At 37.0% G+C, this 20,756-nt stretch overlaps 2 protein-coding genes across 6 annotated transcripts in view; one reads left to right on the forward strand and one right to left on the reverse strand.

Moving 5' to 3' along the window:
* LOC124153769 (PAS domain-containing serine/threonine-protein kinase) overlaps positions 1 to 20,756 on the reverse strand; it is a 38,084-nt gene that overhangs the window by 15,170 nt on the left and 2,158 nt on the right. For 4 of the 5 annotated variants that reach the window (XM_046527124.1, XM_046527123.1, XM_046527121.1 and 1 more), the window contains exons 4-9: positions 17,370 to 17,569; positions 17,093 to 17,260; positions 16,879 to 17,010; positions 15,860 to 16,003; positions 13,497 to 13,616; positions 9,684 to 9,800 (exon numbers count right to left, since the gene is read on the reverse strand). In XM_046527124.1, coding sequence (XP_046383080.1) covers positions 9,684 to 9,800; positions 13,497 to 13,616; positions 15,860 to 16,003; positions 16,879 to 17,010; positions 17,093 to 17,260; positions 17,370 to 17,569 — 881 coding nt within the window. The remainder of the gene's footprint in view (positions 1 to 9,683; positions 9,801 to 13,496; positions 13,617 to 15,859; positions 16,004 to 16,878; positions 17,011 to 17,092; positions 17,261 to 17,369; positions 17,570 to 20,756) is intronic. The other variant, XM_046527122.1, reaches the window with a different exon arrangement.
* LOC124153770 lies at positions 1,573 to 9,433 on the forward strand. The gene is made up of 5 exons (XM_046527126.1): positions 1,573 to 2,487; positions 2,565 to 2,654; positions 3,321 to 3,389; positions 3,500 to 3,598; positions 3,883 to 9,433. The coding sequence occupies exons 1-5, from the start codon at positions 2,259 to 2,261 to the stop codon at positions 5,955 to 5,957; spliced, it is 2,562 nt and encodes an 853-aa protein (XP_046383082.1). The 5' UTR covers positions 1,573 to 2,258; the 3' UTR covers positions 5,958 to 9,433.

Consider the following 20,756-nt stretch of genomic DNA (forward strand, 5'->3'; position numbering starts at 1 on the left):
CAGGCGTGATGCACGAATATCCATAAGCCCTAAAATAGCCATGTATTCCATTCAACGCGAGTGTTCAAAAATACCTTAGGCCATACTCATACGTAGAATCAGGCAAACTAGAACAATAATGTACTTTTACTCAGCAGCATGATCTCAGACGTCACTATTTCCGAAACGAATAAAATAATACCAGAGACCATCCTATTTCATAGTCAAAACAAAGCGGGAGTAGGTATGATGGATACAATGTATCAATTTATTTACACGTCTCCAAATCCAACAGCCATATCTCCACGGGCACAAAAAAGAAAAAGGTGCCAAATACCATCAAATTGAATCATTACACCAATTTCCTTTCCATTTTCCAAATTCCTTTTCATGCGCAAATGGCTGGTGTCCTAACACCCCCTGCTACACGCTTTTAAGCGGCTTGCGGGTTAGTGTGTAGATTTAGATGTAGATGAATAAATCGTCCAATGTACGCATTTAGCGCAAAAAAAAATATTTTGTGGAAACAGCGCTAAAAAAATACTGTCTGTCTGAGATTTACAACAAAGTAATAAGTTTTAAAAATTTTAATGCAAATTTTGTAAACCCAATACGCCTATTGTTTAAACATGTAACACAACTTTTGTATTGAGTGTATGTATTTTCAATATTAGATTTGCAAGCGACTACTAAATACGGTTTAATTCATGATTCTTTATAATAATTGTTATTAACTTTTGACAATGGAAACATTATTTATTAATGTTAAATAGTGTTTTTAATGAACTTATTCAACAATTAATACGGTTAAACCGAATATTGGACGAAAATTAGGCGTTTTATTCCAAAATACATTTTAGGGGTCAAATGACCCCTAGCCGTCCTTCTAGGTAGCGCGAAACTCCCGTCCTCCTAGTGTTAAAATACATACTTATGTAGATACATATGATGTAACTTCAAACAAAAGCAAATAGTTTGGATCAAATTTGAAGGAAATTTAATTTAGAGGTATAAATAACATAAAAAAATTAACTCAGGTAGAAAGTTGAATAAAATCATTAATGCGTGAGAAATATTATCGAGTACTGGTGGCACATGGCAAGGAAGAAAAAATATAATTTCCATGAAATGATGAAATGTATGTAAAAAGTAAAAAATATAGGTAAAATTACATCCAAAATACATATTTTTCTGTGATTATTTTTGCAGTTTCATTAGATATGCCTAAGCTCTTAATAAATCAAGGAAGAAACTTTATAAATCCAGATGGAATACATCAAGATGCCTCCTCATTTGAATCAATTCATTATGAAAAAATTGAGCCCATTTGAAAATACTTGCATAAAAAACATACAAAATTACCCCAACACTGCTTAAAGATCAATTTAAATATTCAGGCCTCATTTTTCAAAAAAAGTTCTTTACATTCATAGAAAACAACATAACAGTCAGTTACTGAAAATGATGAAACATGATGGAATGCATCATGCAAATGCAAAATATAAGGCAGAAAAGTATGTAACATTATTTTTTCCAATGAACTGATTAAGCTCACTTACTTGATGCGATCTAAATGCCTACACTTACCAGGCCCCTGACACTCGAAGGTTCCCGCGATTGACTGTAGGTGGCAGAAAGTACCATCGATCACAGCGCACCTAGTGAGCACGGGGGATCTTTTTTTAGCGCTATTTTAATTCGTTCTTCCGCTGTTCTCTAACTAATCTGCCATTTTCGACATTTCGCTCACGTGGTTGGTCTTGTTGGAGTTTTTTTTAGCGTTTTGTGTGAAAATGTCAACGAAGAAGAGGAGCAATTATTGTGCTGCAATGTGGTGCAATAATTGTACGGGTGTGAGGTTGGATTCACCAGTCTCACTTTTCAGCTTTCCCAAAGAGGAATCGAGGTGAGGTGTACGAATTTCGTTCGATTGAAGAAGTGACTCAAGTCTGTTTTTACGTTCTGATTATTTTGCTATGGTTAAGTATTTGTGTCCTTCAGTCCGTCATAATCTACAAGAAAGGCTCGTAAAGTTTTACGTCCATGTGTTTAAAAAAATATAGATCACGGATAATTGATTCAGGGTGGAACGGTAATTAGGCTAAGTCTGGGGTAATTCTTTAAATCCTAATGTTACAATAGCAGTAGTCGCTCATTAATCGAGATCGTTAACGTTTTATCTTAAATAGCGTAACCAACCCCTTGGGGTAATTCAGATATACTTACGTCCTGGAATTCACCTATTCACGTTTTGAAAATGATTTACTAAGTTGTTGGTGATGGATCCATGGGTTATGTTTTGTTATCTCCTTTTCGAACTGGAAATAATATTGGCTGTTTTTAGAGCAAAGGCATGGCTTCGGTTTTCCCTGAGGGAAGAACTGTGGAGTCGCGACGTGAAGGACTTGAGGAACCTTCGTCTTTGCAGCGACCATTTTGAAGAAAGATGCTACAAGAAGAAGTTTCCTAAGCCTCTTCTTACGTGGGATGCTGTGCCAACATTGCAAGGTAGTGCAATTTAGTTTACATTACATATTTCGTCTGTAGTTTGAGATTGTTTGAGTGTAAGAGATATTTTTTTATAGTTCGCAGTGGAAGTGAAGCTGGCTCCAGTGGAGTTTTTGTCCGAAAGGAGTCTGTGGCAGTTATTGGAAGGGATGCAACGCCAAGAACAGGTTTTTTTAATTCATGGTTCTTTTCCTCCCACGTACAAATGAAAAATTTAGTGAAAATTTGGGTAAATTCATGAATGAGGAGATTGTATGTCCTGCTTGAGTAAATCTATCACCATTTCCAAATTAGCGAAGGTGGCTGAATGTCATTTGAGCTTCTTCGTTAAATAATCCTGATCGGGATATTATTCAGTGTCAAGTTGTTTCCACAGCTTTATTGTGCCAAGTTACCCCAGTTATAAATTTTAAGGTGGTTTGAATGTTTCGAGTTGAAGCTCTACGAATAATGACTTGAAATTTTGGGAGTAAGTATTTTGATCTAAATTTGTTCATAGAGTGTTAGTTAACCTTAACTTTTAATGTGCATGTTTGTGAAAATTGCATTTAAAAGAAGTAGGCTTTTTTTCTTGAGGTTTCGAATGCCCATACAATTCCTCCTGTGGGTGGTGCTATAAGTGTGTGTGGCGAGACTGCATCAACCAATCTCATTTCATAAGCATCCCTTTAGTGATATTTCTTATTCTTTGACAGACATCTGCTGGAAAGATTAATTGCATGTCGATCAAATGATTGCAGATTTTTTGTAACTTTCATGTCAGTTACTCTATTTGAATAGTATTGAATAATTCTCTACTAGGTAGTAAGTTATTTCCTTTTCCTCTCTATCAGAAAATTCTGGTGTTGCAGTATCTGACATCCAATGTGCTAATGCTGGTCTCGACGCGGTGGATGGTGAAGGTTAGTTTCTTGTCATTGGGATAATTGCTGCCTTAATCTCCGGGTATTTCTGAACTTTGTACACTTTTATATGTCTCTGTAAAATTCTTACATGCTTTTGTGTTACTTAGGGCATGCTTGCAGCAGCAGTGGTGATGCTGCGAATACAAGTCCAGCTACACCAAATAAGCTCAGTGCCAGAGAGCAACCATTTGAAATGTCTCCAAAAGGTAGGAATTCCTTATTTATGAAAGCATTTCATTGGCAGAAGTATGATAATCATAGAAGTTGGAATTAAGCTGTTTCATTGTGTTAGTTGATTTATCAAAAGTTAGAAAAAGGCATCTAGCTTATTATATGGCTGAATATAGGGGTCCTGAATAGTCTTTGTTTCAATTGGCATTATTGATGGAGTTCTCCTATTCTTTGAATTCAATACTGCAATGTAATTGTTCACATTTTTTTAAAGTTTCGCAGCGTCCATTATCATATATCCTTTTGTTGCTCATTTCAGGAATAAGGTCTACTCCAAGGAGAACCTTTCGGAGCCGACTAACTCCAAGATCGGCAAAAAAATTCCATCAGTTGTCAAGGAACATTTCTGGGCTTAGGTCCAAGCTCTTCCGGCAGAAGAAGGCCAGGAATGCAATTCTCACAAGGAGGCAGGAAATGAAAACCCTGATGGAGACTTCAACGAAGTACCTTGGGGAAACTTCTCAGAAGTTGTTGATGTGCCAAATTAGGATGGCAAATCTGAGTAAGTTTGGCAGGAGGTGGTCCCCTCATTTAAAAAATTTGGCCTTGTCACTGCATTACCATGGGCCAAAGTGCTATAGGTACTTGCAGAAACTCTTGCATCTTCCCAGCGAAAGAACTCTTTTGCGGTGGCAGAAGAGAGTTGTAGTCAAGCCTGGAATTGAGACACATGTGTTGACTGCCCTTGAAAAGAAGGCTGCTACAGCTAAGTCTCAAGACTTGCCTGTTGCCCTTCTTATTGACGAGATGTCTTTGAAGGAGCATCTATATTATGACTGTGGCACAGATGCAATCCTTGGATTCTGCAGCCCAGGGCAATTCCCTGAGGCTAAAGTTGGCACCCAATGTCTTGTTGCTATGTTAAAGGGATTGCATAAGGGGTGGAAGCAGTGCTTGGGCTACTGGGTAACCCATGAGAGCACTGGAGTCGATGCACTGCATGAGATAGTTATGCAGTGCATTAACTCTGTTAATGCAACAGGCTTCAGAGTGGTGCTCCTCACCTGTGACCAGGGGCCTCACAATCAGTCTCTTGCCAGGAAGCTGAACGTAAACTGTGAAACTCCTTATTTTTATGCTGGCAGCCAACAAGTGTTTTTTATGTTTGATCCCCCTCACCTACTCAAAAGTTTCCGGAACAATTTAGTCAATCATGACTTCAATTTTGATGGTGTGGTGACTTCATGGAGGCATATCAATAACCTTTACCATCTTCAACACCCCTTCAGGGTACAACTGATACCCAAAATAACTCAGCAGCATGTCCACATGAAGCCTTTTAAAAAAATGAGAGTGAAGTTAGCTTCCCAGGTGTTTAGTGCACGGATGAGTCTTGCACTTTCCATGTTTTCCACTATGGGACTCCTGGATGGGGATGCAGCTCAGACGGGGTCACTTTTACTGTTCTTGGACTCCCTTTTTGACACATTTAACAGCAGTGAGAAGAAATGTGAGCCAGGGAAGCACAGGTCTGCTATTACTAAGGAGAGCACTCACATTACATTCCTCCATGAAAGTTTTGAGATGCTGCAGAGAAGTGCTTTCCTTGAAGTTTCAAGACAACCCCCATGTCTCAATGGCTGGCTATTGAGTATTAGGAGCCTGATGGGGTTATTTGACTGTCTGTGCTCCCAGTATTCCTTCAAGAGTCTCCGAACGAGGATACTCAATCAAGACTCTTTGGAGAATTTATTTTCTGTAATAAGGCAGCAGCATGGGTGTAATGATAACCCCAATGTTTATCAGGTGGGAATGGGGATCAAACACATAATAATGGCGTCTATTCAGAAGCTATCTGGTAATAGCAACTGCGAAGTTGACATTGAGTCGATGCTGGACATTGCCAACGAGTTTCTTGACAGTGTAAATGTTGGCAAAAGGGGAGGAATACAACCAAATGAAATTTTTAATGGTGCTGAAACAATTACGGACTATCAAGACAGGGCAGCCATAGTTGAATATGGCAAAGAAATATTAAAAAGATTTGTTAAGGGGCATAAATGTTGTGTATGTGAGGGCATTGTTAATGAATTTGTGTTGCTGGGGCAACCTGTGGCCATTATTGACTTGTTTGAAAGGTGGGAGAATATGTTTCTAGAGCACTTTCCCTCAATTATGAGTCAGGGGAACGTGTGCTCAAAGATAATTTCCTTGATAAAAGTCAACAAGGAATTTTTGGAGTTATTTCAGTGCTGCACAGCTAGGGCTAATCTGCCCCAAATATATGCAAGGCAGAGAGTCCTTTGGGCGATAAAGTGCGAGAATAGGGAACGGGAAAATAAGAAAATGTTGGCAAAGCCGCCCAAAAAGTTAAGAAAGCTTTGCCATGTGTAAAGATTCCCTAGGCTTCTTCATTCATGAAATGTGGGTTATTGTATATTTTGTATAGTTTCTTGTGGATTTTCATTTATTGCCATTGAAATTGATTCATGTACCTATGCATTTGCCCTACAATGTGGGTTATTCATTGTATATTTTGTGTATTTTATTGTGGATATCCATTTTTTGCCTTTGAAATTGAAATTGATTTATGTTCCTATGCATTTGCCCTACAGTGTGGGTTATTCAGTGTTTATTTTGTGTATTTTATTGTGGATATCCATTTTTTGCCTTTGAAATTGATATATGTTCCTATGCATTTGCCCTACAGTGTGGGTTATTCATTGTATATTTTGTGTATTTTATTGTGGATATCCATTTTTTGCCTTTGAAATTGATTTATGTTCCTATGCATTTGCCCTACAGTGTGGGTTATTCAGTGTTTATTTTGTGTATTTTATTGTGGATATCCATTTTTTGCCTTTGAAATTGAAATTGATTCATGTTCCAATGCATTTGCCCTCCAGTGTGGGTTATTCAGTGTTTATTTTGCCATTGACATTGCTGTTTCTTCATTTATCATTGCATATTTAACGTTACAAACGAATCATGCTGCCCTGTTGCTCTGAAATGTATTCATGTTCCAATGCATTTGCCCTCCAGTGTGGGTTATTCAGTGTTTATTTTGCCATTGACTTTGCTGTTTCTTCATTTATCATTGCATATCTAACGTTACAAACGAATCATGCTGCCCTGTTGCTCTGAAATTGATTCATGTTCCAATGCATTTGCCCTCCAGTGTGGGTTATTCAGTGTTTATTTTGCCATTGACTTTGCTGTTTCTTCATTTATCATTGCATATCTAACGTTACAAACGAATCATGCTGCCCTGTTGCTCTGAAATGTATTCATGTTCCAATGCATTTGCCCTCCAGTGTGGGTTATTCAGTGTTTATTTTGCCATTGACTTTGCTGTTTCTTCATTTATCATTGCATATCTAACGTTACAAACGAATCATGCTGCCCTGTTGCTCTGAAATTGATTCATGTTCCAATGCATTTGCCCTCCAGTGTGGGTTATTCAGTGTTTATTTTGCCATTGACTTTGCTGTTTCTTCATTTATCATTGCATATCTAACGTTACAAACGAATCATGCTGCCCTGTTGCTCTGAAATTGATTCATGTTCCAATGCATTTGCCCTCCAGTGTGGGTTATTCAGTGTTTATTTTGCCATTGACATTGCTGTTTCTTCATTTATCATTGCATATCTAACGTTACATACGAATCATGCTGCCCTGTTGCTCTGAAATTGATTCATGTTCCAATGCATTTGCCATCCAGTGTGGGTTATTCAGCGTTTATTTTGCCATTGACATTGCTGTTTCTTCATTTATCATTGCATATTTAACGTTACAAACGAATCATGCTGCCCTGTTGCTCTGAAATTGATTCATGTTCCAATGCATTTGCCCTCCAGTGTGGGTTATTCAGCGTTTATTTTGCCATTGACATTGCTGTTTCTTCATTTATCATTGCATATCTAACGTTACAAACGAATCAGGCTACCCTGTTGCTCTGAAATTGATTCATGTTCCAATGCATTTGCCCTCCAGTGTGGGTTATTCAGTGTTTATTTTGCCATTGACTTTGCTGTTTCTTCATTTATCATTGCATATCTAACGTTACAAACGAATCAGGCTACCCTGTTGCTCTGAAATTGATTCATGTTCCAATGCATTTGCCCTCCAGTGTGGGTTATTCAGCGTTTATTTTGCCATTGACATTGCTGTTTCTTCATTTATCATTGCATATTTAACGTTACAAACGAATCATGCTGCCCTGTTGCTCTGAAATTGATTCATGTTCCAATGCATTTGCCCTCCAGTGTGGGTTATTCAGTGTTTATTTTGCCATTGACTTTGCTGTTTCTTCATTTATCATTGCATATCTAACGTTACAAACGAATCAGGCTACCCTGTTGCTCTGAAATTGATTCATGTTCCAATGCATTTGCCCTCCAGTGTGGGTTATTCAGCGTTTATTTTGCCATTGACATTGCTGTTTCTTCATTTATCATTGCATATTTAACGTTACAAACGAATCATGCTGCCCTGTTGCTCTGAAATTGATTCATGTTCCAATGCATTTGCCCTCCAGTGTGGGTTATTCAGTGTTTATTTTGCCATTGACTTTGCTGTTTCTTCATTTATCATTGCATATCTAACGTTACAAACGAATCAGGCTACCCTGTTGCTCTGAAATTGATTCATGTTCCAATGCATTTGCCCTCCAGTGTGGGTTATTCAGCGTTTATTTTGCCATTGACATTGCTGTTTCTTCATTTATCATTGCATATTTAACGTTACAAACGAATCATGCTGCCCTGTTGCTCTGAAATTGATTCATGTTCCAATGCATTTGCCCTCCAGTGTGGGTTATTCAGTGTTTATTTTGCCATTGACTTTGCTGTTTCTTCATTTATCATTGCATATCTAACGTTACAAACGAATCAGGCTACCCTGTTGCTCTGAAATTGATTCATGTTCCAATGCATTTGCCCTCCAGTGTGGGTTATTCAGTGTTTATTTTGCCATTGACTTTGCTGTTTCTTCATTTATCATTGCATATCTAACGTTACAAACGAATCATGCTGCCCTGTTGCTCTGAAATTGATTCATGTTCCAATGCATTTGCCCTCCAGTGTGGGTTATTCAGTGTATGTTTAGCCCACGTTTTTAGAGTTTTCTGCAAATTAAATGTAACTGCTTGTGATTCCTTGCCAATTACATTACCAATAAATGTCTATGTGAAGACATGAGGAGGTTAATGCCACCCTATTGCCCTGAAATGGATAGTTGCCAAGTTCTATTTTCTCTTGATTGTGGGGTATTCTGCGTGTATTTCATAGCTGTCACCCTTTTCAATAGTGGCTTGTGAATCGTTGCCCATGACATTACCACTAGATGTCCACGTGAAGACATGACTGAGTTAATAACACCCTGTTGCCTTGAAATTCGTAGTTTGAACTTTGACTTCACTCTCGTGTTCCAACTTTCATCGATATGCCTTTGATATATCATGCACCTTTAGTATTAAGGAATTTTGTGTAATATTAAGGACCGCCAATATTAATTTTCCACTATCGTTATGTGTATCCCAAGTGATTACTCTATTATGTAGTAATATTGATTTTATTTCTGTAGTTCTCGATGTCTATCTGAATGTCTGACTACTATTGTAGACTGAATTGCAGAAATTTAATGTGCCATTGAATTTATTGCCTTATGTGGTTTTGATGTGATTAAATTTCACTCTTATATGATGTGATATTTTGTCATTTTTCTGTGGATATTGGTTATTACTAACTTTGTTAATTTTCCTTGCATTATGTCATTAATCCTCTTGGGCTGAAAAGGATGTTCTTGTTAAATTTTACCTGAATATCTGTGTAATTTAATGTACCATTTTCATTTTGTGAGAATACATATTTAAAATTGAATTTTGTGTTCTTTCTTTTATTGACGTCTCCCACTACTTCTTGAAAGTAAATTCCCGCGGATATTTCATTTTCAGGTTATTGGAAAAGGGTGAAACGGAGGGTACATGAATGAATACGGGTTTTTACCTAATTTGAATTTCCCGGTATTTCCGCTGCAACTTTCCCCCTAGCTCACCAGATGTCTCTGCCACCTATTTTATTCTTCAGTGTCTTATGAGACTGTCCGGGGCCTGCACTTACCTTGCCAACAATTTCAGAGCGAGGATAACCAAACATCATTTGCACAAAATGATGATTGCAGCCTTCAACAGTACCATCATTTCCAAGCACCAAGAGTCCACTCATGCTAGCAAAAACCTAAAAATTAATAGCAGAACTAACAAAAAGCATAAAAAATCATTTCTAAGGCCTAATAAATTAAGATGAATTTTGATTGGTTAACTCAGAAGAAGCAGCAATTATCCGACAAAGTTATAAACATTTAAATTAAAAGTCATTTTAATTCAATTTTAATTTAAAAATCCAGATTTTTAAATTAAAATATGTAATGATAAAAGGAAGCAAAGCAAAATGCTAAATGATCACAATCAACTAATATGCAATACATATTTGCTTAAACCTGTGGACAGAATACTGAGAAATTAAATTTGCAACAAAATGAAAGTTTTCTCAAAGAGAAAATAAATCTTTTGAGTTGCAAAACAAAACTTTGAAAGAATACACTAACATACCATTAGAAATATTTAGTGAAAGAAAAAGAAAAATGGAAAAATGACTGTCATTTTGGAGACAAAATAATCAGTCTTTAATTCATATCTGATAAATATATCTCACCAACACACTCCCATTGATAATTACACTCCTACTTCCATCATGAAAGGCCAAACCCAAATAATAACACATGTACTATTATGCAGTCCCATTTTGAAGTAAACAGAACCAAATTTGACAAGGTATACACAAAATCATTTCTTAACCACAGATTCACTTAAAATCCTACAATAAAAAAATAAGAACAAACACTAGCCAGCTAAACACAATTTTCAAAACAAAAATATTGGCTAGATCCTTATATTTTGCTCAAAATATGGATACGGTTCAATTATAAAGTTAGTACAGTTGGATTATCTAAGTGAAAATGAAGAGAAACTCGAATTTCAATCAAGTGCAGGCAGATCATTTGAGGAGCCCAATGCCAATAAGGAAACAAAAGTATTTACTCCAAATAGGCTTGAAATTAGGTAAGCAAACTGTATGACTGGTCTGAAAATTTTCAATCCATTTCTACAATATTCTAAGAATAATTCTTTGATAGAATCTACAACTGGAAAATTTTACAATATATCTTTGATACTCATAGCGTAAAGTTGGATGTTGAAGAGGGGATAGAAAGGATACAGCAATCACAAAACAAAAAAGACAGCTTCAGCCTTTTAGCAGCCATGGGAAAGCACTTGAAGGTTTGAAAAATCATTCAAATTGTAGAGGCCCTATTAGAAAAACCTCATGCCAGCCAATCGAGTACCAAGCGGCCAGAAATTGTCTGGCAAGTTTCACAATGTGGCCACCAGAGGTTGCCAACAGCAACCCATGCCACCACCTGGGCAGAAACATGACTGGAGAGCCCTTCCTGAATCATCAATCCATAAAAATCACGGACAACAGGATCTGAAGTACCTTATTATTCATGTATTTTGCTGTTATGTGTATTCTATCATTTCTGTATTTCTCAACGAAAATAAACTGTTATCGCTGTTCGAGTCAAGGTGGCTACATACAGTGGAACTTGGTTAGTACGTTCCTCCTTAGTACGTTTTCCTCCTTAGTACGGCGATTTCCCTCGGTCCCGGTACCATCCGAACAAAATACAGGTACATAAAAGAATTTGGTTAGTACGTTTGAAAAAATTGCGCTTTCCTGGTTAGTACGCTCAATTGCTTGCCGTGACGCAACCCGCAATTCGTTCTCTAGTGTCTTCTTAAGGGTCGCAAACGTCTGAATTCATGATTTAATTTATTATTATAAGCCATTAACATTCTTCCATTCATTCCACATCTCTTTCTTCTACCGTAATTTATCCAAATGCATTTCTAAATTCTTGTGACGTGATGAAAAATACAATGCGGCCATTTTTTGGGAATGTCTGACTATGAAAAACTACAGCCAATAAGAAGCCCCAATTTTCCCCACCCCGAGCTCCTCACCTTCTGTTGCCTTTGGAGCTTGGGAGTGCCCACTGCTGCGCACAAAGTTCATGAGTGGGCAATAGGGTAGTTTCCTTCATCAAAGAAAACAAAAGGCAATAATTGCGATTCGTTACCCACCATTAGTGTATTCATAATATACAAATTATTTCGTTTTATAAATGCCGGTGTAGACGAATGGCAATGGTCCATTTTTATCCTCATTTGAAAAGGGCCAGATTGGCGCCCATGCGATGCCACTCCACGTGACGTCACAGGGACCTAGTTTCTATAGGAGAAGATAGGAGTTATACGTCGTCTGAGGTTACCAATGCATGCATGAGGCGCAGAGCTCAGGGAAACATGTCTTAATAATCACTTATTAAAACTGGCTAAGGTCGGAAAGTTTTCCTCGTTTGATAAGGTATTAATAATCCTTATTTAAGCCAAGCGCTACCAGGCGGCAGAGCACTAGGCTACCCGCTGGCAGCCTGCGACGTATCAGCGCTAAGCCTCGCCTCAAGGTCACCTCACCGGGCGGAGGGGGAACCAGAAATACGACGTACGGAGAGATTTCCCATCATTCCTACTAACGCGTCGCGTTTTCGCGCGCTTGAAAATTTTCACTTTTCATTTAATCGCGAAAAATAGATATTATCATTTAAAAATCTAAAAGCGTGAAATACGTACTCCAGGAGTAATAATCTTTCGATTAAGGCAATAAAAAAATAACAGGAAACCACCCTATTGTTGCTATATCACGAGTTATCATGATGAAGAAATGAGTCTTAACGGTATTAGACGTTTCCCACATTATCTAAAACAGTACTGCTCCATAAACTCGACGTCGTGCGTATTTACTTGACTACTGTTGCGGGAGCAGACGATCCTCTGGATCTCCACGCGAAGCTTAGCTTAAAAAAACTTGATCTCAGAACGAAAGCAGACGACATTAGACAAATTTTGAAAGTAAATTTCAACTGTTTAATATAGAATTTTCTTGTAATTACGTCGTAATCTAATAATCTTGCATGTCATCAGTTGATATATCGATCGATTTTACAATCGAAATGGTATCATTCCAGAAGCGAATGTCTACGGCTGTTGCCGTAATTTGAAAGTCAATATAATTTTGCCCAATTTTTATGATGTTTAAAAAACCAGTTGACTTACTCCGGGTTGTTGTTATATTCTCCGAGTACGCTGTGAGAAAGAAAAATGACTTGTCTTCGCTTGTCTGAGCTTCACTCGTCCTCGTTCTGTAAATAGATATAGGATAAATCACGGGAGATAGACGCCGTAATCATGAAATCCTCTCCGGGATGTCCATGAAAAATTGCGATTTTTATTCACATGGTATTGTTTTTCATGGTAGCGCTCATTTTCTTGATTTTAAATGTGAAAAGAGTTCAGGAAGGCGATCCTATGAGAACTACTGATAGTAATTGTAATTATGACGACTTTTTCACTGATTGCAATAACCCCGACTGCTATTATTTACTTTCCTCGTTAGTACGTTTTCCTGGTTAGTACGTTCATTTTTCGTGATCCCTTCAGAAACGTACTAACCAAGTTCCACTGTATTTCAAATATTATTTCCCCCTTCATTATCATCCATCCAAAATTAACAATCGGAACAGAAAATGATGGATACATGCAGAGATTAGTGACAAAATCATAAATAGGAAAAGAGCCATTCAGCTTATAATGCTAAGGCCTCTAAAATTTCTAATAAAAAATATTAAATTAAATTACTGAATCATTACTTTGAATAAGGAAGAGAAGCAGCCATAAATTCATTTTAAAATGTTATTACAGTTAGTAATTAATATGCAAATGCATGCCAAATACACCCATACAATATACTTACCCAAATTGTGACAGAGTAATTAATGATATCATCGCCAGAGTTGATTTCACTCAGAAGCAGTGATATAGGAAAACTTTCACCATCCAGTGTGCGTCCAGTTGCTTTCTGCTTCCTTTCCTCCTAAATAAATGAAAATTGCTGAGATTAATGTGATAAAATAGTATGTACTCATATTTGATATGATAATAATCTGTTTTTCATTAATACATTCACACTCCACATTAAGCAATAAACAAAAGTTGAAACCAAAATAGTACAACCTGTAAGTAAATGGACATAGGGTTGTAGCTAGTTTAGAATTTATGGATACATTGAACCAACAGAAGTGAAAATGAGGAAACAATCATCGAAACTTTCCACCAGAAATCAAGTTTTTTATTGTTGCTTATGAATCTCTATGTTGTTTTCCTTTTTTTCTAGTTTGTCAGGTTATTTCCACAAGACATGTTTCTTAGTAGTCATTCAGAAAATGTATGTATTTCATTGCACTGAATTCAAAAAGCAATTACAAAAATCTTAAATATTGCAGAGAAGAAAGAAATAATAATCTAATACAAAACTGACTAATTTCATTGGATAGCAGAGTACTCGATCAATTTTGACATACATTATAACAGATCGAAATTCCATCACCCTACTTTCTGCCCACAATTTCAGTGGGCCAGCTTCAGAGCATGTCCTCCCAAGATGCCAATCAAAACAATGCGGCTTGAAATAACAATAAATATTAATAATATTTAGCAGGTACAGTAGACTCTCGTTATTACGAAGTTCGCGGGACCGAAAAACCGGAGGTTCGTAATAACGAAGTTCGTATCAACGTTTCTTTTAGGAATCATCGGAAAAAAAACCGTATTTAATAAACACGATTTAATTTCGCTGAAATTTGTTTAAACAGGAAAATTCATTCCAGTTTCTCAGCAGAAGAATGCGGCACGACGCAATCGAGGGTTGATATCTTCCCGAATACAGTAAGTCCGATATACGCACTGGCTGCGTTCCTAGACCTTGTTCCTAAGTTGATAAACCTACAGCACGGCCACTGAGAGTTGTCCGATGACACACAGAATGGTCTAGGTCGGGATAGGGACAGGGTTGCCAGCTAAGAAGGGGAAACGCCTACAAAGGGATCCACGAAGAAAGGATGCGGAAGGGACGCCGCGCGTGATGGACCCAGAGGAAGAATCACTTGTTTTGGTGATTCGAAGAAAGGATTTTTTTGATGATCAGCCATATTTCGGTGCGCCTTATGCAGTTGACGACGTTGAGAGACAAGGCGAGGGTGTGTTTGGAGGACAGCGATTGACTGTAAACCGTGCTGGCGTAGGGTTATCCGCCCCTCCTATTGTGCCGTCATTCGCTACTGTCGCCGGCCGGACTGTATGAAATTGCATCATGAGAAATACGGTCATCCTACAAAATGCAACACTGAATCACAATCGTGCTCTAGCTCACGATATTACGAACTGATCTAGCTGGGCGTGCAACGCAGCCGAAGCCGAAAAAAATCACTACTCGCGGTAAAGATGAACGGGCAAAACGCTGAACAGTTCCTAAATTCACACCGGATTCAATGATACTTTGTTCAGATTGTGCCCTAAGTGAGAGTTCGTCTACGCCAAGCCAAACCGCGAAGCATCGGCCAAATCGAAAGGCGCCAAATTCGAAATTTGAAAATTTTGAATGCTCATATCTCTGAATATTCGTAAATCGAATGCGAGTAGGAAGAGGACTTACTATACGTCCAATTTGCGAGCGGTTACGAGTGGGTCACCATGGCTCCACAGGAATGAAACTTATTACATGATGTTGCGTGTACACTGAAGAAAGAGCCATAATTGACGCTCTTGGGCATAGTTCACGAGAAGAACTTAAACGCGGCACGATTATTACAACTCAGCTTAGTGAATATGCACCTAAATGCCGTTGCTTATGCGGGGAACTTCGTAATAAAGTTCATTTTATAGCCGCCAGGACCGGGACTGAGGTTCGTAATTTCGTAAAAACGAAAATTTCGCAATAACGTTTCTTTTACTATAGCTAGCATATGCCTTTTCGTCAGGACCAACGATTTGCTTCGTAATAACGAGAACTTCGTAATAACGTTGTTCGTATTAAGGAGAGTCTACTGTATCACATATTTAACTCCGGGGAGGTCCTGGGGGGCATGCATATTAAAATTGTTACTAAGGTGATCATAAAACAGTAATATGTAAAGGTTTTAATATTACTTAGTGAACAATAAAAGTTCTTAAAATTCCTAATTTTTTGTACACTCCAATTGCAATTGTCTCCCACATCAGGCAGACAAAGCATGTAAAAAGTCAAAAAATCACCCTAAATACTGTAATGGTCACACTTACCACTGAAATATGGTTTGTTGGAAGTTTGATGCTGGGAATTAATGCACTCAAATGCATACCAATGAGTTCTTTGTGGTCATACTGGAATAGGGCTGCAGTGCACTTATCAGCAGACATTATCATACCATTTTTATCAATAGTTATCTGGAATAAAGCAGAGGATTGTCAATAACAATTTGTAAAAATATATACAAAAGCATGAAATTGTAGGACTACTTAACACAAGGCAGCAAGCAAATATATTGCATTGAATTACAAATGTTCTAAGTGTTCCTTCACAGGTAAGGTAAAACTATTCAAGTTGTTAGAAATGTAACGCTGGGTGTCCTTGTGGGTAGAGGCTTAATAAATCTCAATAAATAATCAACCATGGCCAATTTCATCCTTGGTGTGTATAGATTTGCACCTAAGCTTATGACTCCGTACAGTCACTTGTTTCGAGCAGTGCTTTTTCACACTTAATGGCTGGGTCTAATCTTAAAATGACATTGATAATTATTTAGAGCATTAAAAATATAATAAGAGAGTTATGATTTCATTACATACACAGCTTCACTCCACTCCTACGAGGGAGATGCTTTACCTGCACCACTGCCAAGGGAATGGAGGGGCATAGTAAATCATGCTTCAGCCTTACCCACAAAGATCAACATTGCAGTTAAATAAGTGAATATTTAATACTTATGCATCATTTTCACAACCACTGTAACATACAATGAAGATGTGCTAATGGTGATTTTTTTCATTAAAAGCAACAATCATATTCTCCCCTTAAATATCTCATCTTTCACTACATACCCTTTTATAGTTGATAAGGATAAGTTTGCAATTAAGGAATGTTAAGAGATTCATGCCCGTAGTCCAACTCAACTTTTTAAAAAGTAGTTTATAACATTCAGAGTGAAGTTTTTAGGCTAGCAACATATATTTTTTTAAATACTTTACACGAAAAGCATAAATAATTTCTTTGTAATTCATCAGTTTACATTAGCTGCTACGATTGAAATTGAACGAGTCACCTGTGCAACAGCTCTCTCGACTGGTTCTGCAACAGCTAGACAACGATTGCTCCCACCAGTCTCTTCTGACTGCAGTTGAGTCACCCAGAGGGAAACTGGTATTATTCTCCCATCTTTGGCAACCATTTCCACCTAAGGATAAATTTTTGATGTAAATAACACCAACACATTAAGAAAATTGAAATACAGTAAAATTATTGAAAAATTAACTCACCACTTTACCACAGAATGACACCAAGTGAGTCAAATCACCATCTAAATGCTCTTCCGACAATGCTGACTGGGCTTTTGTTCGTCCTAGCAAATCTTTAAGTTGAATACCCACAAGTTCAGAGGCAGGATATTCCAAAAGGTTACATGCAGCATCATTCACCACTAGGATCTGTAAAAGTTGCATATGGTGATAATTCAAGAAATAACATACGATGGAAACTATGTTGCCAAAATAGCCAATAAGAGGTCCTCCAGATTCAACACAAGAATATACTCACTTCTGTTGATTTGGTGTCAATAGTGAATACTGCTTTGGAGGGATTAAATACTGGAAAGTTGTGAGAGGGCAGCGGACCAAAAGAACTTAGGAAAGAGGAATTTACTTGACTAGAGGGAGAGCATAATTTTTGGTCTCCTGCAGCAGTTCGTATGAATGGGGGTTCAACTGAGGTATAGCTCAGACTGTGCTGCCCGTCACCTGGATTAAAATCAAAGAGAGACGATAAAAACCATTTTGATTTCAACAGCATATGCATAAATATTAGTTAAACCATTTAAAGATCTTAATAATTACTGTAGTTATTTATAAGGTGTATTAATTATACTTTATCAATTCTAATCCTATAAAATCAATACACGTTGTAAAATAATAAAAATTCAACAATGCATAGTGAAACTCAAATCATCTTCTTAGGAAGGCAGCCATATTTCAATTTTATTCTCAACGATACAAAAAGTTTTTAAAGCTATTAATAAACAAATGTAAGTAAAATTTCAATGAGAATGATAAAACAATAAAGTATAGAAAATGTATAAACAAAGTAAACATGAGAGAAAAGCATGCATAAGAGGATGTCAACTTGCATAATTTAACCATGTTAAACAAAATTATACCACGATTTTAATTTATATTCACTCCAACTTTACAACAAAATCATCACCAATGCATTTATAAGAGAATTAAGTCTTTTGGTTCAAAAGAATCACCCAGTAAATACTTTGCGAAAAGAATGGTTTGCAAATTGACTAGGAAAAATTGCTTCTTGATAAAATAAACTAAAAATTACGTGAAATTCACAAAAAGAAAACATTCATGCATCATTTTTTTCACATAAAATAAATCTTTACTTCAACACCAGATTCATCACAATGCATAATCTTCTAGAGAAAATACATGGAACAACATGACTTCAACACCCTGACACAATAAAGAGCTGCTTAAAGCGGGAAAGAGGTTGGTTGAAAGACCAGAGAGGGAGAATTGAGAGGAATTTTCCATGGTAGAGGATAGCTATGGAGATGGTGCAAGTAGAGTAAACAATAGTGATTTCAAAGTTGTATTATTTCCTGATTTGAGTATCCTCTATATTATTTCTACTGTATAGATACCTTTTTCTCAAATTATACGCAACCAAACTCTACAAATGAGGTACCAAAATGCACAGAATTTATCAGAGAACATGCGATGGCATTTCTTACTTCCTAAATATTGCTATTGTTTCCTAAAATTGGTTTTAAAAAATTTTAAAAAATAATCGATAAAAAAAATAATAATCGATTCCGGCAAGATTGTCCTCATCCCAAGAATACAGTTAACACCGTCGGATCCCACCATGCCTTTTAATTTGACTCGCAGACAATTTCCCATTAAGGTTTCCTATGCGATGACTATTAACAAGGCTCAGGGTCAGACTTTGCAAAGAGCTGGCTTATTCCTGCCTGACCCTGTATTCTCTCATGGCCAACTTTATGTAGCATTCTCTAGGGTAAGATCTTTTCAAAATATTTTTTTAAATATTAAGGAAAACGCTAAACAAGTATTAACAGAGGATAGTGTAATTACTTCCAATGTTATGTTTAAAGAGGTCCTCTGACCTCAATTTGTACATAAACATTCCAATTAAATTTGTACACAAGACCCTGCCTTTTTTTCTACATTTTAAAATTAGAGACGCGCCTATCCCTCTGTGGACCTGCATTGAAAAGAGCAGGGGAAGCCCGCTGGGAGCGGGTGCATCACGCTCGTACAATTTTAAATTGCACTGTTAGATTTTAGTAACAGAAAGACGAAATGGCAGTATTAATGTACAAGTCATTCACATTTTCACTGCAACAAAGATAAATGTGTTATACAGAACCCATCATGTTCTTGTTCAAATCTCATTGAATCCACATTCAAATCTTGAGGATTGGAAGGATTGGCAGATTTGATGACCCATTCCTAAAGTTGGTGGTTTCGGCAATACTCTGTGGAATTTGCTGATCATCTTGTGCAAAGAAATTTAAACTTTGTCTTTCCACAGAATTTTTATATATGCGTATTATGAGTCTGTATTTATTAAGTGATAATGTGCATCATTTTTGGTAAATACATCTACATACCTCGTCCATGGCGTGGCTGATTAAATTTTACAAATAGTTTCTGTTGTGGTTCGATGTTTGAATTCATTACCAAGAAAATATATGTATAAGAAATCATTTCAGGTATGAATTTGTGGAAGCTGAAAATGTAAAGGCAGCCCCATGGTATTTTCTAGATCCAATATGATGTGGCATTTGGATGTAATAGGAAAAAAGGTGGAAGGAAGAGTTGATGAAAAGGTGAGTGAAAAAAGGATTACACATAAGGTTGGGATGAAACAGAAAAATGGAAGGTGACTCATTATGAAGCTGTAAGAGGAGTATAGTAAGCAACCACAGCAAAGAGATTAGCTGAAGGGCTAAAGACTGCAGGAAGTTAGAGAGTGACTTTCAGGAAAGGTGACATTCACCAGTCTGCCACAATAACGAACAATGGGGCCCCATATTGATATTGTCAAATTTCTTATAAACACTGACGTAAAAATAATTCTGACCTTGTCACAATTTGGCGCATTCCAAGAAGTTGGCCAATAAACCACTAAGTAGATGCACCACTGTAAATCGTAACTATTGTGAGAGGTGAATACTCAATGTATGTCCTCCAGAAAAGCAGGACTTTAACCTGCTCAAAGGACTGAATAGGAGTGGAACTAAAATGATTACTGGAGTGCTCTAATAAAAGAAACTAAGAAGGGTTGGGATTACCTTCACAAAATTATTCTGTTGCAACTCTTATTTGAAACTAAGATATAATAAGTCATTGCAGTCCGGCAGGTCATCCTTTGGAATTTTCTCACATACATTTTAACAAGAATCAGTCCAATACTTGACTGATTTCACTGAACAACTGATTACTGGGTCACTCAAATGAAACTAAACTCCAGTTTTTAACTTAAAAAATGATTATCTTATTAGTGACCAAATATTTGTACCCTAAAGGTAATTGTTTACACTGAAGTTCCTCCATCATTTTATCTTCATTTGATTGAATTGTATTGAATTTTCTTTTAGTCATACATATATTTATCCAATTCTTGCAGGCCACCTGGCATTGCTTGGAAAGGATAATACCTAGAGAAGTGAGAAACTTGGAATTCATGGTCACATGGTAGGATTTTTAAATAAAGGAAAAAAGCAGGTATGATGATGGTACATATACATATGTAACAGCAAATAATGGAAAAAATGATTTCTATATACTACACATGGGATCAGCTTATACCCCATTCCACATCATTGATCATTTTGTGTGTCAGTAGGTGCATCCACCAAAAGCGGCTTGTGAACTCATACCTGAGAATAAA

This window comes from Ischnura elegans, chromosome 2, assembly GCF_921293095.1.
Source record: "Ischnura elegans chromosome 2, ioIscEleg1.1, whole genome shotgun sequence".
In the NCBI taxonomy this organism is placed as follows: Eukaryota; Metazoa; Arthropoda; class Insecta; order Odonata; family Coenagrionidae; genus Ischnura; species Ischnura elegans.

Excerpts from the sequence above, each read along its gene's own strand:
- LOC124153770 (XM_046527126.1), top strand. The coding sequence starts at position 2,259 with ATGGATCCATGGGTTATGTTTTGTTATCTCCTTTTCGAACTGGAAATA. Across the intron at positions 2,655-3,320 it reads GGATGCAACGCCAAGAACAG|AAAATTCTGGTGTTGCAGTA; the intron begins GTTTTTTTAATT and ends CCTCTCTATCAG. Across the intron at positions 3,390-3,499 it reads CGACGCGGTGGATGGTGAAG|GGCATGCTTGCAGCAGCAGT; the intron begins GTTAGTTTCTTG and ends TGTGTTACTTAG.